This window comes from Vulpes vulpes, chromosome 6, assembly GCF_048418805.1.
Source record: "Vulpes vulpes isolate BD-2025 chromosome 6, VulVul3, whole genome shotgun sequence".
Classification (NCBI taxonomy): domain Eukaryota; kingdom Metazoa; phylum Chordata; class Mammalia; order Carnivora; family Canidae; genus Vulpes; species Vulpes vulpes.
Window position 1 is genome coordinate 121,393,151 of NC_132785.1, and position 18,323 is coordinate 121,411,473.

General features: G+C 34.6%; 1 protein-coding gene across 4 annotated transcripts in view; it reads left to right on the top strand.

The window, feature by feature from the left end:
• PPP4R4 (protein phosphatase 4 regulatory subunit 4) overlaps window positions 1–17,221 on the top strand; it is a 118,525-nt gene extending 101,304 nt beyond the window's left edge. For all 4 annotated transcript variants that reach the window (XM_072762230.1, XM_025982539.2, XM_025982540.2 and 1 more), the window contains 6 exons: window positions 5,051–5,120; window positions 5,556–5,642; window positions 5,932–6,025; window positions 7,084–7,154; window positions 13,565–13,712; window positions 16,078–17,221. In XM_072762230.1, the coding sequence (XP_072618331.1) occupies window positions 5,051–5,120; window positions 5,556–5,642; window positions 5,932–6,025; window positions 7,084–7,154; window positions 13,565–13,712; window positions 16,078–16,102 (495 nt within the window). In that variant the 3' untranslated portion in view covers window positions 16,103–17,221. The remainder of the gene's footprint in view (window positions 1–5,050; window positions 5,121–5,555; window positions 5,643–5,931; window positions 6,026–7,083; window positions 7,155–13,564; window positions 13,713–16,077) is intronic.
• The last annotated feature ends 1,102 nt before the right edge of the window (window positions 17,222–18,323 follow it).

Genomic DNA, 18,323 nt, shown 5'->3' on the forward strand with positions numbered 1-18,323 from the left:
TGTCACTAAATTAGCTTGCAACTAGAATTTATATAAATTTATTCATATGTAACATTTTCTGTTCATGCTTCTTCTCACCACAATAATTGTTTTGACATTCATCCATGCTGTTGTATATATTGATAGGTCATTCCTTTTTATTTCTGAGTAGTATTCCGTATTATAGACATACCACAGTATTTACCCACCCCTTAATGAGCACTTGGGTTACATTTAGTTTGGAGATGTTAGAAATAAAGCTGCTATGACCATTTATGAAGAAGTATTTGGATGGACATATGTTTTTGTTTCTTTTGGGGAAATGCTTAAGAATGGAATGGCTAGATCATATGGTAGGACATGTTTGACTTAAAAACAAACAAAAACTGCCATTTTACATATCTATCCACTTGGTGGATGGCTTCAGTTACCCCATATCCCCTCAGCTTGATAGGGTGGTTATGTAATCGTGTCTCATTGTGCTTTCAAATTGTGTATCTCTGATGCCTAATGAGATCGGATGTCTTTTTGTTTGTTTATTGGCCATCCTTATCTCTTACTTAATAAAGTCTGTTTTCAGATTTTAAAATGGGTTGTTTATCTTCAATTCTTGAGATGTAAGAGTTGTTTATACACTCTCAATACTATTCGTCAGATATACATTTTATGAGTGTTTTCTTGGAGTCTGTGGCTTATCTTTCATTTACTTAATGCTGTTTTTTGAAGAGTAGTTTTTAATTTTGATGAGGTCAACTTATCAGTATTTTCTCTTATTGTTTATGCTTGTTTGTTACAAGAATCCTTTGTCTATCCCAAAGCTACCAAGAATTTTTCCAATGTTTTCTTGTAGAAATTTTAGTTTTAGGTTTTACGTGTTATGTATGAATTATATGTATAATTCTGTTCAGTTTTATATATTTTTCCCATCTAAATATTCAGTTACTCTAGCCTCATTTGTTAAAAATTTCCCTTATTGAATTGCCTTAGCACCTTTTAAAAAAAAACCCGATTGTCCGTATATGTATGTGTTTATTTCTTGACTCCCTATTCTGTTCCACTGATTTATATATTTATACTTTTGGTAATTCTAAACTGTATAGCCATAACATTATAGTAATTCTTGAAATCAGGTAAGTTAAGTTTTTCAACTTAGTTCTTTTTAATTGCTTTGGCCAATCTAGGCTCTTTGCATTTTGATAGAAAGTTTAGAATCAGTTGTCCATTTACATAGAAAGCCTGCTAGAATTTTTGTTAGGGTTGTGTTAATTAGGATTGATCTATAGATCATTTCGAATAATTGCCATCTTAACAACCAATTTTCTAGTTCATGAACATTGTCTACCCATTCCATTCATTTAATCTTTACTTTTTTCTATGTAATTTTGGTAATTGTTAAGTGTGAGTTTAAGGAAGTCTTTTGTTAAATTTATTTCTAGGTATATTATCTTCTTTGGCATTATAAATGGAATTATAATTTTTAATTTCACTTTCTAGAATTTTGTTGCTGTCAATTACTGTTGATTTTTGTAAATTAGTCTTATATTTGTTCTAGAGTTGTTTTTTAGATTCAGTAGGATTTTATACATGAGCCATTACAACTTCTTCAAGTGTAGCAAGATTCCTTCTCTTTAATTCAGTGTTTATGCCTTTTATTTCTTATGTCTAGTTGCAGGGTCTAGGACATCTCATATAATAAACCACTTCCAGTTGAATAAAAGTAATGGAAGCAGTCGTCCTTGTCATTTTACTGATTTTAGGGAGAAATATCTAATTTTTCACCATTAAGTATGATGTTACCAAGAGGTTTTATGTGGATGTCCTTTATCAAATTGTGGAAGTTCCCTCATATTCCTAGTCTACTAAGAGTTTTTATGAATGTTTATTGGTTTTTGTCAAATGCTCTTTCTGCATATTTAGAAATACTTGTTTTTTCTACTTCATCCTGTTAAAACATTGAATTACATTGATTTTTTCGATGCTAAATCAATCCTATATTTTAGGGATGAACTCCACCTAGTGATATGGTGTTCTTTCCTATTTTGTTGGATTCTTGGCTAATTTTTAATATTCATCTATATTCATAGTGAAATTGGTCTACAATTTCCTTTATTGTCATTTTGGGGTCTTTTAAATTTGATAGTAGAATTATTCTGGCCTTATAAGATGAAATGTGTAGTATTAACCACTTCCTCTGTTTTCTGATGGAATTTGTATAAAATTGGTCTTATTTTTTTCCTTGAGTGTTTGACAGAATTCACTGGTGAAACAATCAGGGATTGGAAAGGATTTTGATAATTGATTCAACTACTTTAATAGATATAAAACTCTTCAGACTTTCTATTTATTCTTTTTTAAATTTGATGATATTGCTTCCCACACCCAAAATTCTCTATATCATTTAAGCTGTCAAATTTGTTGCCATAAAGTTGTTTATATTCTTATATTCTTCTTCTAATGTATAACAAACCCATGGTGATAACCCTTGTTTGATTCTTCCCTTAGTGGTTGTTCTATCTCTCTTTCCCCTTCTTTCTCTTTTTCTCTTTCTCTCTTGGAATTATTTTTTGGTGGTTTCTCTAGAGTTTACAATATACTTAACTTTTCAAAGTCAACTTATTATTAATGTTATACCACTTCGTTTAATAATGATGCAGATCTCTACCCTTTCTTTATGTTAAAATATTTATGTGAATTATATTTGTGTTGAAAACCCCCCGAGTCAGTTATCTCATGACCACTGGATCTAAACTTTGCTCTAAGTTGTAATATATACCTTTGAAGCATTTAAGAGAGTGAACTTCTGTGTTTACTTTCTTATTTTTACCATATCTAGTACTCTCATTCATTACTGAGGATCCAAAAGTCCCTCTGTTATTTTTTTTCCTTCAGCCTGAAGGACTATCTTTAGTTGTTCTTGGGGTGTAGGTATTTTGTGACATATTTCCTTAGTTTTCCCTAATCTGAAATATTTTGTTATCTCCCTTTGTCCCTGAAGGATATTTTCACTAGATATGGAATTCGGGGTTGATAGCCTTTTTCTTTCTGTACTTTATATATGTGTTCTTGTCTCCAGAGCATCTGATAAAATATTAGCTCTAATTCAGATTATTGTTGCGTGTATTGTGGCTTTTCTTTGGCTACTTTAAAGGTTTTTTCTTTTTATCCTTTGTTTTTAGCAGTTTGCTTTTGATGTGTTTAGGCATAATTGACTTCAAATTTATCTGTTTTGGGATTTGTGTAGCTTCCTCAATCTATAAATGTGTATTATTTCCCAAATTTGGAAAGGTTTGAGCCATTATTTATTTAAACTTATGTTTACTCTTCAGGGTGCTTAGGTGGCTCAGTTGGTTGAGCATCCAACTCTTGATTTCAGCTCAGGTCATGATCTCAGGGTTGTAAAATTGAACTCTGTGTTGGACTCCTCATGCAGCAACAAGTTTACTTGAAGATTCTGTCCCTCTGCTTCTCCCCCAACCTGCATATGAGCTCTCTCTCCCTCTCTCTCTCAAATAAATAAATAAATCTTTAAAAAAAAATAAGTAAATATGTATTCACTCCTACTTCTGGGTCTTTGATGTTAGATGTTTTGATATTGCCCCACAGGTCCATGAGATTTTGTTCTTTTCTTTTTTTTCCTTAAACTTTGTTACTCAGAGTGAATAATCTCTGTTGATCTGTCTTCAGTGTCACTGACTCTTTCTTGTCCTCTCCATTTCAGCTGCCAAGCTTATTCAGTGTTTTTATTCCCAGTGCTGTATTTTTCAGTTCTCAAATTCCCATTTATTTCTTCTTTATATGTTCTATCTCTTCATGGAGAATTGTATGGTAAGATTAAACACTTATGTGGAAATCTTCTGAAAAACGATCACATTGCTTTAGCAGCCTTCTGAGACAAAGATCGAAGTTCAAGATTCCTAGTGATAGAGGTTGTAGAACATAAGCAGGCTCTAAAAATTTTTAGGACTCAAATGACCTAAACCCAAGACAAAAATCAGGTATAGAAAAAGACCTACAGATGATCCTGGTTTTGGAGTTAGCAGATAAGGACTTTAAGACAACTCTGATTAATATGATCAAAATAGAGGAAAAGGTGGACAAAATAGATAACACTACTTGTGAGCTCACTTAATGACATTTTATTTTTCAATTTTACATGTTTTCAGTGTTAGAGATTCCATTTGGTTCTTTTTTATGCAGACCAGTTCTGTGTGGAAGACTTTTTAATCTATCATCTATTTTCTTCCTGTTTTTCTTTACATGTGCAATCAAAACGCATGCATGTTCTCCAAGTTGTTGAGTATAGTGGAGTTTTTTGTTTGTTTGTTTGTTTGTTCTTAAATTTTAAGTAGGCTCCATGGCCAATATAGGGCTTGAACTCATGACCCTGAGATCAAGAGTTGCATGCTCCACCAACTGAGCCAGCCAGGTGCTCTGAATGTAGTGTTTTATGTGTGTCAGTTATGCTACATTTGCTCAGAACTTGGTATGTTTATTGATGTTCTTGCCTACTTGTTCTGTTTTTTTTGGGATAAAGGACTACTCTGAGTTTTGGTTAACATTTTGTTTCTGGATCTGGAAGCTGGTTATGTAGGTATGTTCATTTTGGGAAAATTCATTGAGCTGTGTGCACTTATAATTTGTACACTTGAGTGTGTTATACTTCAGTAGAATGTTTAAAAAATACCAAAAAGACCATTTCTTTTTTCCTCTGTCCTTTTAGAGAAGGATAATTGGTAATTGCCACTTACCAATCAGAAGTGAAAAAGACTCATAGTAAATAGTTTGATGATGAGAATTGGCAAATGTCTTCTAGAATATAAAGGCGAATTACAACAATGATACTAAACTCATTGTTTTAACTTGACAAAACCCCCAGGGTAAAATTCAGTGGATGTTGAAAGCACACAAATCCAAAAGAACCTTGACTTCTTTTGACAGTAATTTATATTAAAAAATTCTTTCCTAAGGAATTTTTGTAAACTGTATTTGTAAAGCTTAGAGTACTTTCTCATTAGAAGAGTTTTCTAAATCTATGCTTACTTTTAATGCTAACATACTGTTTTAATAATAGGAACAATTAGAGAAAGAGAAGCAACAGAATGATGGGAGGCCCGTGAGTGATAAGACCTTTGAAAAGAAACGTAAGTAGTTTTCTTGTGTCTTCACCACTAAATTGTACAATTAATGTTGCATCCTGGCATTTGGAAAGTCCGTGCTGATTTTCAGATTTGATGTGGAAGATTGCTTCATTTTCTTTCATTTTCTAAAATTTGTTTTAAAAAATTGGCTACTTCATATGGTACTGATTGAAGAATACATGAATAAATTGTGGGAGTCAGTGTGGAGATTGAGATCCTTCAGAGGAAAACTTAAAGTCTGATAACAGACTTTATGAGTCTGTGAAATTGGTCACTGAATGGCTAAGATTGAAATATGTAAATATATAAAGTAAGAATATTCGGGAAAGAGCATGCTGCCTAACTAGGGACAGTGACTCATGTTCTCTGTGTTTTCTTGGTTTATGGAGATTAGGAGCTCAGAGGAAATTACAGCATTTAAAATAGAGTTTGTTTTAGGTAGAGACACTAAGACACCAACAACTCTGCCCAAGAGCATCCCTATTTCTGTTCCTGGACCCTCTGGAACAAGCACCCCATCGACAAGTAAGAAACAACTTCTTTTTATGTCTCCTTTTTCCCTTTTTGTAAAAATTAATTACAGGGAAAATCACTCCACTAGATGAGATTCTCAGATGCCTTTTACCTATATCATTCATTGTTTTGGGAGTTCTTGACAGGCAGTAGGGGTAAGAGATACTCCAGTTAGCTCTCTGAGCTAAGGAAAGGAAGCTGGGCCACCTGTATCTAATGAAAGAGGCGGGGAGTTGGTGAGGGGTTGGGGCAGCTAAGGATGAAATGAACAGCTGCATTTTCCTTCTGCTTATTGCTCTAGGCAAAGAAATCAAGAAATCCAAACTGATTCGAAGCCAGTCTTTTAATAATCAAGCCTTCCATGCAAAATATGGCAACTTAGACAAGTGTGCTAGGTATGGTCTGTCAGCTATTCATGTTTTAACCCAACTTTTATTTTGTAGTTGCACACCCTTATTATGTGAAATATTTACATTATGTAAAGTCAGGATTAATTTGGGGTTTTGTTTATGTCAATAAATTGTAAGTTTTTTTCTGTAAAGATTCTCTATGAAAAAAATTGGACTCTACCAATTTGTATAAGAACAGGTTTTATGGCATTCTAGGAAGACTATTGCCATGATGCTATATAATAATGTCATGGGAGGTGGTGCTCTATCACATAGGTCACTCAACCTCTAAGTGTATATGGACATGCCCCATTTGCTAAGTGGATGTGAATATCCACATACTGTTGATATTGTTTCTATATAGAGAAGCCACAGGTATGTTTCTGTAGTAAAGTGATCACAACAATTCTAGTTGAATGTCTGGTTTCTCCTTTGGCCCCACAGACTGAATTATAAACAGCTAAGATTAGGAGAGAATTAGCATAAATTCAATGACAACTTTTTATAAATGTTGTAAATATATAATATATAACAGCTGTATATCAATCAACAAAGGCAATTTTAAGTAAACATAATTGTCCTTGAAAGTATTTATTGAGAAAAAAAAATGATGTGGGAAAAATAGGTTTTTCTTTTGTTAAAGATAGCTTGCTCTAGATCGTTAACTGTATTTTGGGACATTTTCAGTATATCTATCTGGAGTTCTAGTCGATAGGGTGATCTTGCAATGGACAAAAGAGATGAGAACTGAAGATAAGTTATTTCTAGGAAAATTTTATCCATATCATCTGTCTTAGCTGAGCACCAAGAGAAAAACTTTGATTCTGATGTAGCAAGTTTAAGGAAATTAAATTTGTCTTTTAAACTTTGTCTTTTAAATTAAAGACAAAGGAATTGTCAGGAGGCATGGCATGTAAACAATAAATGAGAAGTGAAAGTAGCATGTGTGCTTCATCATAAGTAGAAGAGAGCATTAAAAAAAGATTAGAAAAGACCAAGTGCCTAATGACTGAAGTGAAAGAACAATGTTCTTGTATTTTAAACTAAATCATGTTCTTTTCTAGTAAAAGTTCTACAGCAGGATATACATCTTCTGTCTCAGGGTTAGGAAAGACTTCTGTGATTTCACTACCTGGTAAGTAGAAATCTGAGTTCTTCAAAAAAAAAATGCTAAATGTAATGAAATATTATTTTTTTAAGGACCAATTTCTTTATTTCTATATAGAGTGTTTTCCTGAAACTTACATCTTTATCAAATGCCCAAATAATTGAACTTTTCCCTAGCAACTGAGAAAATACTTGACTGTGCCATTTTGTTTTTATTGTGAAGACTCAGTATTTAATACTTTTGAAAGAGAGAAAGAACAGTAATAGGGTAGGTTGTTCCATAGTCTGAGGGCCTCCTGGGGCACAGATTAAAAGTTTTTGTAGTAATTTTTAGGGAAGTTAAGAATACTAGGGCTTCATGGTAGATCACATGCAGCCGAACATTTACAATATTATATATTTGAAAGTTTATACCAGGGGTCAGCAAGCTTCTCCTGTTAAGGGCAAGATAAGTAAATATTTTAGGCCTTGTTGGCCAAATTGGTTTCTGTCACAATTATTCAACTCTGCTGTTGAGCAAAAAGCTGCCATAAACTGTACATAATGAATAGGTATGGTTGCATTCCAATAAGATTTTCTTTACAAAACCAGCAGCAAGCAAGATTTGGCTCACGGACTTATAGTTTGCTGATCTCTGGCTTATATAATAGAACCCAGAATTATACTATGAATAAGGGGAAATATATTGCTAAAAATTACTAGTGGCTCCTAAGTATATTTTTAAGTTTTTGCCTTAGCATATTGGCTGAAAATTATAGTACTGATCTTTGGTAAGTTTTTAGTGTAAAGAATAGCAAATCTACTCAAAGGTCAGAAACTTTTTAAAGTTTGGTCACATTTCCTTCCCAGGTTATGTGTTGAGTATTTTGTCTTCCTCTTACCTCTTATTATATTCTTATATTATGAAGAATAGATATACACTCACTGGCTCTATAAACAGTATATTTTCATTTGTCAGATCAGAAAAATCTTTCTAATATTAAAGCACTGACATTCATATGCCATACATAGAGTGGTTTTACAAGGTAGACTAGGAGTAGCATAAAAAACCTGGAAGAATTTGATAATGGAAAGTTTTTGAGCTAAAAGTTATCAACATTTCTTGAAGTGGGGGTTATAAATAATAAAACTATTGATTACTTTTATAATAACAAATCAGTGAATTCTTTAGGAAATACTAAGAGAGCATTCGGGATTTGTGAAGTTTATAATACAGTGTCTACGAATTTCATATATATGAGTCAGTTTGAATTAGCTCAGATTGGAGCTAAATGGTGCAGATGATTCTTGATAGCCTTAAGTAGTTCTTCAGACTTGCATGGATCCAATCTGGCCTCTTGGAGATGACTTCATATGAGCATATTTATTCATGAACCTGTAACAAGTCTTGCCAAGAAATTTCTTTGCTTAAGTCATTAAGAATATTGATTCGGAACAGGTTTTTTTTTTTCACGTTTTAATCATGTGCACTAATTTCTTCAGTTTTGACTTTGCTTGTTCTTACTTTGAGAATCAAGAGTGATCAACTGATCCTAAAATGTATCCAGAATCTTAAGTAAAATAATTTTATAAGGGTAAATCTTTTATTAAAATATTAGAAAAATATTCTGTCTTAAGGGTTCAATGTTATTTTGGGGAGAGGGAATATTGGCTGAATGAATGAAATCCCTTCCAGGTTATTATGTATTACTTAATATATATATATATTATATATTATATATTGCTTTATGAAGTACAGACTGAGGAAAAATTATATACCTGATCTACAAAGAGAAAAAGGAAGCAAAGTGTCTCTTAACAAATGCATTAGGTGTTCACAAGAGAAGAGATTTTACAGACTTTGGGACTTAAGGCAGGTTTTAAGATACTTCTATCATTGGGGATGAAGCCTGAGGCGTGCTAGGATTTCTGATAGGCAGAGATGGGTCTGGAGTAACATCCTACTCAGAGGGCCTGTAATAAAGAAGACATGTCAATGTCTTGAGGAAGCAGCAGTAGGCCAGTCTGACTGGAGCACAGAGTTGAGTGTGAGAGAGTGGGATAAATAGAGCTGAAATGAAAGGTCAGTTATGCTTGGAAGGCCAAATTGAGGACTTTTTACTTACCACGAGCCCATCGTTAATATTTTGGTGACTTTTGCCTGTTGTCAATTCCAACATTTATCTAAGGCTATGTGAGCACAACAGACTGGGGGAAATACATGGAGAATGCCAGTAAGGAGTCAGGGAAACCAACTGTAATGTATCCATTATTAGTGGGTATGAAAATCTGTGGAGCCCTTTTGGAAAACAGTTTGGTGAAGTTCATCAAGAATCCTAGTTTTAAAAAGTAGTCTTTGATGCAAGCAATCCCATTTCTAGTGACCCATCATGAAACGGTGGGATAAAATACATAAAATGTGATAAAAAATATCATAGCGTATGGTATGATGTGATGAAAATGGCACTTTACCTCTGTCACCCTTCCTTAAACCTATAACCTTAGTCTAATTCTAAGAAGAGCATCTGATAAATTCTAATAGAGGGGCATCCTGCAAAACATTTGGCCAGTACCTCTCAAAGCTGGTAAGGTCACCAAAAACAAGGAAAGGCTCAGGAGGGCCAACAAGTAAAGGTAATGTTGTGTACTGGATGGGACCCTGAGACAGAAGCAGACGTTAGGCAAAAACTAAGGAAATCTGGATGCACTGTGGATTTTAATTAGTAATAATGTCTCATTACTGGCTCATTCACTGTAACAAGTGTAGCATACTAGAGTGCAGTGTTAGTAGAGGAAACTGAGTGAGGGGGTGGATGAAAATTCTCAGCGTTATCTTCTCAATTTTTCTGTAAATCTAAACCTTTACATAATAAAGCCTATTTTAAAAAATCACTTTTATAGTAACTCCAAAAACATTAGGTCTTCAGGAATAAATTTAACAAAATGTATATTCTGTATACACTAAAAAATTCAAAACATTGCTGGATAAAATTAAAGAAGAGCTAAACAAATGGAGACATATACTGTGTTTGTGAATGGGAAAGCTTAATATTGTTAGGATGTCAATTCCTTTTAAATTGATCCAGAGATTTAATGCAATCCTGATCAGAATTCTAGTAGTCTTTTTGTAGAAATGCATAAGCTGATTCTAAAATCTCAATTGAAATGCACAGAACTGAGGATAGCTAAAACCATTTTGAAAAAGCAAACCAAATTGAGAGAGCTTAAACTGCCTCATTGCAGCACTTACTAGAAAGCTCCAGTAGTCAAGACTATGTGCCTACACTGACATACATGTGCAGCTGAGTTTCCATAAAGGCTCCAGGATAAATCAGCAGTAATGGGATAGTATTTTCAAAAAATGAAGCTGGAACAATTAGATACCTATATCTTCTTATTAGTTTCAGAGGTAGAATTTAATGATTCATCAATTGCATGTAACACCCAGTGCTCATTGCATCAGGTGCCCTCCTTAATGCCCATCACCCAGTTATCCCGTCCCCCCATCCCCCTTTCCTCCAGTGACCCTCAGTATGTTTCCTAGGTTCAGCATCTCTTAGGGTTTGTCTCCCTCTCAATTTTCATTTTATTTTATTTTTCCTTCCCTTCCCTATGGTCATCTGTTTTGTATTTAAATTCCACATGAGTAGGGATACCTGGGTGGCGCAGCGGTTTGGCGCCTGCCTTTGGCCCAGGGCGCGATCCTGGAGACCCGGGATCGAATCCCACATCAGGCTCCCGGTGCATGGAGCCTGCTTCTCCCTCCGCCTGTGTCTCTGCCTCTCTCTCTCTCTCTGTGACTATCATAAATAAATAAAAAATTAAAAAAAAAAAATTCCACATGAGTGAAATCATATGATATTTGTCTTTTTCTGACCAACATTTTGCTTAGCATCATACTCTCTAGTTCCATCCACATTGTTACAAATGGCAAGATTTCATTCTTTTTGGATGGAATAATATTCCATCCAAATATATTCCATTCCATCCATTCCAATATTCCATTCCAATATATTCCATATAATATTCCATCCAATAGAATAATCCATTGTATAGTTATACACCACATCTTCATTCATCTGTCGATGAATGATTTGGCTATTGTGGACATTGCTGCTATGAACACTGGGGTGCAGGTGCCCCTCAAATTACTATGTTTGTATTTTTGGATATTTATATTTTAAAAAAAATGAACCTCAATCCTTATCTCACACTACACATAAAATTCTCTCAAAATGCATAATAAATTTAAGCATAAAAGCTAAAACTATGACATTTCTGAAGAAAATGTTACAGAAGGAAGTCTTTGTGGTTTTGGAATAGATTTCTCCAGACCATGAAATAAAAAGTTAACATATTGGACTTAGTGAAAATTTAAAACTCTGCTCTTTGAAATAAAGCATGACAAAAATAAAAGGCAGGACACAGATGAGAAGAAAATGATCATATTACATATACCTGACAAAGGACTTACAGTCAGGTTATACAAAACAAATCTTTAGAACTAATTAGTCAACTAATTTTAAAATGGAGGAAAAATCATGTATTTTTGGATGGATGGAATGGAATGGATGGAATGGAAAATCATGTACAAATAAGTACATGAAAAATGCTTGACATCAGCAATCTTTAGAGAACTGCAACTTAAAAGGAACAAGAGAGGCATAAATAGAACCGAGGGTTGCCAGGGGTGGAGAATGGACAAGATGTGTGAAGGTGGGTAGGAGATGCAGGCTTTCAGTTAGGGAATGAGTAAGTCACAGGGAAGAAAGTCACAGCATAGGGAGCACAGTCAATGATATAGTAGTAGCTTTCCCTGATGACAGATGGTGGCTACCCTCATGGTAAGCACAGCATAACCTATAGTGAAATCACCGTTGTGTACTTGAAACTAATGTGCTGTTGCATGTCAACTATACTTTTAAAAAAAGTTAGTTTCAAAGATGGAATTCTATGCATTCCTTAAAATGTTTAAGAGAAAAAAATGTTGACTACATAGAAAAGTAGTCATGAATGGCTAAATCACAAAGTATGTTATAAAATAGAATGCACAGTAGGTCTTTTTATAAATTAGATGCATAGGTGTGCATATACATAGCCCGCTTAGGAAGAGATATTGAAACAATTTATATTAGAATGATTAAAGACCGTGGCTTTAGTTGCTAGAATTATGGTATTATAGAGGATTTTAATTTTTATACTGTTTTTGTGTTCCATTTTTAAAAATTATAGGTTATTCTTGTAATGAAAAAATATGTGATTGCTAATGCTGTAATTCGTTTCATGATGTCAGACAGATATTTTACTGTATGTCCATCTTTTGGAAGATTTGGTAGACAGAAGACCCAGACAAATATATTAAATCAAGAAAATGCTAATTTAAAATTTTTTTAAAGTTCCAAATTAAAAAAAGCAACGGGAAAAAACACAAGGAGATAACACTTTACGGTCACTAGAATGTCTAAAATTAAAGACATAATATTAAATGTCTGTAAGGATATAGAGAGCAACTCTCCAGAATGCTTATTTGTTGCTAGTGGGCATGTAAAATGGTACAACTGCTTTGGACAACAATTTAACTGTTTCTTTTTTTTTCTTTTTAAATGTGTTTCATATTTTTTAAAAGATTTTTTAAATTTATTCCCTTAGAGAATGTGAGCATGTGAGTGAGAGCATGAGCAGTGGGGAAGGTCAGAGCGAGAGGGAGAAGCAGACTCTCCGCTGAGCAGGGAGCCTGACACGGGGTCTTGGTCCCAGTAGCTCAGGATCATGACCTGAGTGGAAGGCAGACTCTTAACAATTGAGCCACTCAGGCGCCACTTGGCAGTTTCTTATAGAGTTAAATGTACGCTTATTATGTGATCAGCAATTCCACTCCTTGGCTTTTATTTACAAGAAATTAAAACATGTATCTATACACAGACTTGTACACAATCGTTCATAGCAGCTTTCTTTGTGAAAGTTAAAAACTGGAAAAAATCCATATGTCTGTCGACAGGAGCCATGTATAAATGAGTTTTGGCATATCCGTGCAATGCATATCAATCAGCAATAAAAGGGAATGAAGTATTGATATACACAAACAATAACGAGAATGAACCTCAAACTGATTTTGCCAAGTGAAAGAAGACAGACACACTGTGTGATTCCATTTACATAAAACTCTAGAAAATGCAAACTAATTTTTAGTGAATGAGGCAGATTGCCTGGAGTGTAGGGGAGGGGTTGACAGGGTGCAGGAGGTATGGGGTGGGTGCATTTTTTACTCTTGATGGTGGTGATGGCTTCATAGGCATGTTATGCATCTGTCAGACCTTAAATTTGTGCAGTTTCTTGTACCTAGGCTACACCTTAATACAATCGATCTTAAGAAAAGTCAGCTATCATTAACTTTACTTCTCTTAGGTTAACATTTCTTAGCGCATTCAGCATGTCTGACTGTACTTGAATTCATTTCAGATGATTCATTCCGCACTCGCAATGCCAGTAGCACTCCGACTTCCTTTCCCTCCAATCCTTCCCTACCGAGCACCTCCCGGGGGACAGGTAACTCAGTTGATCCAAAGAGCAGTGGAAGTAAAGACACACAACCACGAAAGGCTACCTTGTAAGTAATCCAGTGATGTGCCAAGTGTATCATTCTGCTCTTTAAGTACTTTCCAAAGAAGAGACAAAGTCTGTAATGAGGAAAAGGTATAAATTAAAAGGAATTCTTTTCACCCATGCCTCTATTATGTCTGATACTTTACATAAGATGATACAGATATGGCAAAGACACTGAAACCCTAGGGGATCAACAGGAATCTTGAAATGGCTGCCATTCAAACCTGAGGTCCATTTATTTTTTTGTGAAGTGTTTGCATTCAGGGCATTTATCTCTGAGAAGACACTGGGTATAATTGCATCCCTTTTGCACACCCAGCTCAGATACACAGTATGTAATCAGCCAGTGCTTAGAAAGGTCGGTACAGCTAATGCTCCTGAAGAAGTATGACTGCAGCCTTATAATCTAGGATTGTGGCTCTGGCAAACTGAAGATTTCTACAGACCAAATTTATGCTTTCATGTTATGGTTATAAAGGGCCTCTACTCAGCTTTTCCCTTGTGGTTCCTTTTTGTGAACTATTTGTATCTTGTTTGAATTGTTGAAGCCTTTGGTACTTGCAGTTGAAACATTGAACAGGGCAGACTATAAAAATCTCCAGGGTGAGAGAGGAGCTCAGGGTAGAACTGATTCAGCCAGGATGTCCAAACCATAGTTAGGGTTTATACTTTCATACCGAACTCCCAAACCTTCTGATTAGCATGGAGTTTAAACAGGACTCAGGCTTTCTTTGAAACATATTTCACTGAATGCATGAGTATTTTCTTATGTAGTTTCTCAAATGCCTCTTTTTTTTTTTTTCAGAAACTACATGCTATTACTCCTTTTTAGGAACTGAATATCATAATTCTAAATTTTAATTGGCTGTTGGTATATAAAAATACAGATGTATTCAAAATTCATTCAAAGCTTAGGAAAAAATGTATTGAATGGAGCTCAAGGAGAGAGTAGGAGGATATAATAGAGAAAAGCAATAGTAAATAGCAAAGGTGATATTGATAGTACAGATTAGTAGCATTTAATACAAACGGTACTTTCATTTGTAGAGAATGTTCTTAGCCCCCCTACAATTACTGCTCAAACAATGACACTTTGAAGTTCTGTTTACAAGTCCTGCGGAGAGAGGCAGGACAGGATGGTGGTGTGTGGAGAGTATGGAGTAGCAGCCCTGTGCCCTGGCTGCAGTGGCCACTCAGAGCTCCGTGTGGTTCAGTAAGATGGAGTCTCCCTTCGGGAGCCTTCCAGGCCGGGCACCCTGGTCCTTCCTGTCTGTCACCCTATGCTTTCTTCCTCTCAAAAGTCTGCCCTGGAATCCTTCTATTGAAAAGCATAGCTAATAACATCAGAATGTCATCCATTCTATTCTCATTTTTCTAAATGCCAGAGGCATTTGTAAAGTAAGGATAGCTGAAACCTAATATTTATACCATTCTCCTTTATTTAGATTACCATCTTCATTTGTTCTTGCTTTGCTGTGTTTTTCCTTTTATAGACTGAATTTTCTCTTGCTCAGTATACACCCTATGTAACATATCCATATGGATATTACATATCCATAGAATTGTATACTCGATTACATATAATTGAGGGTTACAAAAAAGAATCTAGAAACACTCTAAAAAATCACATCATTTGTTTATTCTTTTGTGAATATTCTGAAGGAGGAGGAATGTTGGTTTTTTTAACAGGAGACTGGATATCAAGTCCATAACAATTTCTATATAACATGGTTCTAGTCTAGACTTTCTCATGAATGCACACCTGCTGCACAACTGGAATAGCTGAGTGAGATGTGCATTGGTCTGGTTTCTATGAAGTATTATGCACAGTTCGGTGATGTGCCATATTGAAATGAAAATAAGCTTATGAAGTGATTTCAGAAAGTATTAGTTATTTCAGTATTGCTTCTTCAAAAAATTCCATGTGATACATTCTCCCACTTTTGGGTGTTATAGAGATGACCCATTTGGTATTTAGGGGTATCGGTGTCTTAAAGTAGGTACAAGAAGGCATATCTTATGTCCTTTAAGGCCAAACAGTTGATATATTTGGGTCTATGTTCATTTCCATTATTGTTATACAAAAAAAAGTGGGGAAATTACATGAACTGAATTGAATGCTATATTAGATGTATGTAGGATTTGGTAATTAAAGAGTTCCAGGTAATCCTTAATGCATGATTTCTTTTTCACTTAATCAAACTTAACCAGAATCCTCATATTTTCAGTTTATTTGAAGTAGATTATATTTCTTACTTTGTAAGCATTATATGTACAAAATTTTTCATGTTTTGTTTTCTTTTTCTCTTCTCTTTTTCCTTCCCTCCTCCCGCTCCTCCCTCTCTCCCTCCCTTATTTTCTTGACAAAGAAAATCGAGAAAATCCAATCCTTAAATCATCCACTTGATGAAGGAAGCAAAACAAAGACAACTGGAGATAATGTGATTGATGGACAAAACCTAAAGCAATGGCTGGGCTTTTTCTTTCTTTCTTTCTTGTCTTTTCTTTTTTTTTTTTCTTCTTCTTTTTTTTTTTTTTTTGGTTAATGAATGGAAAAGAGACACATAATGGCAGCTGATGTTGATAAACTTTAAACTTTCCATGTTTGAAATTAGATTCCCTAGCAGGTATACTATGTATTTCTCAAGTAATAATGTGGTTACAGAATTCCAATGTCATAGTGAAGTGCAATGAAAACAACTTTAGGTATGCGCTTTTAGCACCGCTACAGAAGAGACCAGTCTGCATTTATCTGTGCAGGAAACCATCTATTTAACTGTCCTAGAGTTTTAGCACTCAAAAGTTATATGAAAGTCCAAATCAGCTGAAATTGCTCTAGCTAATCACTTGGAAAGGCCTTGGAAGTAAGAAAGACATTGCATCTTCTGGAAAATCTCCAAGCCCAATTGAAAAGTCACATTGAAAAGGGTACGAACAGCTGTCAGCACCTTTATCATTCCTGCCGGTGAGGCGACAGTGTTGTACCTGGACATTCTAAAATTTCAATTTGGCAATGAAAATTCTACCAAGATTTCTGATAACTTTTAGCTACGACTACCTTAAAAATAATAGATTGATGATTTCATTTCCTAGAAGACTTTATTTTATAAATACTTTGTTTACATTTTAGATTGTATTTGTCCTTAATTTAAAATGATGAATCTAGTTTGAATCAGCTGTTATTCCAAGCTATCATGCTTAAGCTATGTCAACAGCATTTATTTGTACTAATGCTAGTATTTCCATCAATATTTGCCTGTGGAACATATACAATTCTTAATTTTAAAATGTCAGTTCTTGAGATATACTGTATGAAGCTATTGTCAGCTTCTCGATTTCAAAATGCAATCAGCATATAACTATATTGATATTAGAGAGTGTTTGTTTTTTAAAATATATTGATGTATGATAAAGATGATCTAATTTGTGAATGCATATGCGTGTGTGGTTACTTTTTATAATGTGAAATAATGAATAATGAGTTTACTCAAAATAAAACATAGGTTAATGAGATACCAGTGTTCGTGAAAAAAGTTTTAAATCTTTCCTGCAGTTTTTATTCTACAATTAAAGAGTAAGACAGTTCATTTTTCAGTAATGAATGAGAAGCGCACCAACATCAACTATAAATTAATTATTCAGGGGACAGCTACTCAGTGTGAGACTTCTCCAAGACATTCGTTTCCCCTTTTTCTTTTGTATGGCCTCTTCAGGGCTATTTTTAGCAAATCTTAGTGTCTTTCATTTAAAGATAGGTAAATGGAATTGTCAAACTACTCATTTTGTCAGTAATTAAAACTAGGGTAGATTTTTGAGAGACTGGACAATATGGGCTCAGTGAATCCCCTCTTCTTTGTGGCTTTCATGTCACGGTTAGCACCTGTCACATGGAATGGAGTGCATGATTAGGAGAGAATGCATGTGTGCATAGCAGCACATCCAGCACTTTGCTTCATACTCATCATTGATTGTGTTGCTTTAAATAAAATGGAGAATTTCAGTTTGCTTGTTCAATAATAACTAAAAGCAGAATTAGGGGCTTTACTTCCCAGCATGCACGCAGGAGAACAGTGAAGTGTTTTGCCAGGGGAAGTCACCACTGTGTGTAAAGTTCAGGAGTATGCCCAAGTCAGCTGTGGTCTTGTTCCTACTTAACTAAACTGTCAATTAAGACGGTGATTTTAATCAGTGTTACTTTCAGATTTTTTTTTTTTTAAGAAAAAAGAGCACAATTTTTAAAACCATTGACCTATTCGCTAAGATTATACTTCCAAGGTCGGATATATATAAAAACAGAGTAAAAACCAAATTGGTGACAGTTATGAATACCCACATATATCTCGATTTATACCAGAAGCCAGATTGATAGTCTTATTAAAAGTTCTCAGTGTAACAACTCATCAAATAGATCCTTTAAACTAATTGTGTAACATCTGTCACTCCAGAGAATTAGGGATGGCTGGCTCCTGTATCTTCCTGTTAATTATGAAAACTCGCATTTTAAGGACAGGTTCTAGGATGTCCCTAGTTCACATAACAAGTGAGGTAACAGACCCATAGAACTCTGTCTTACTGGCAGACCCAGAGATCAGACTAAAAGGGATTTTGCTTGTGA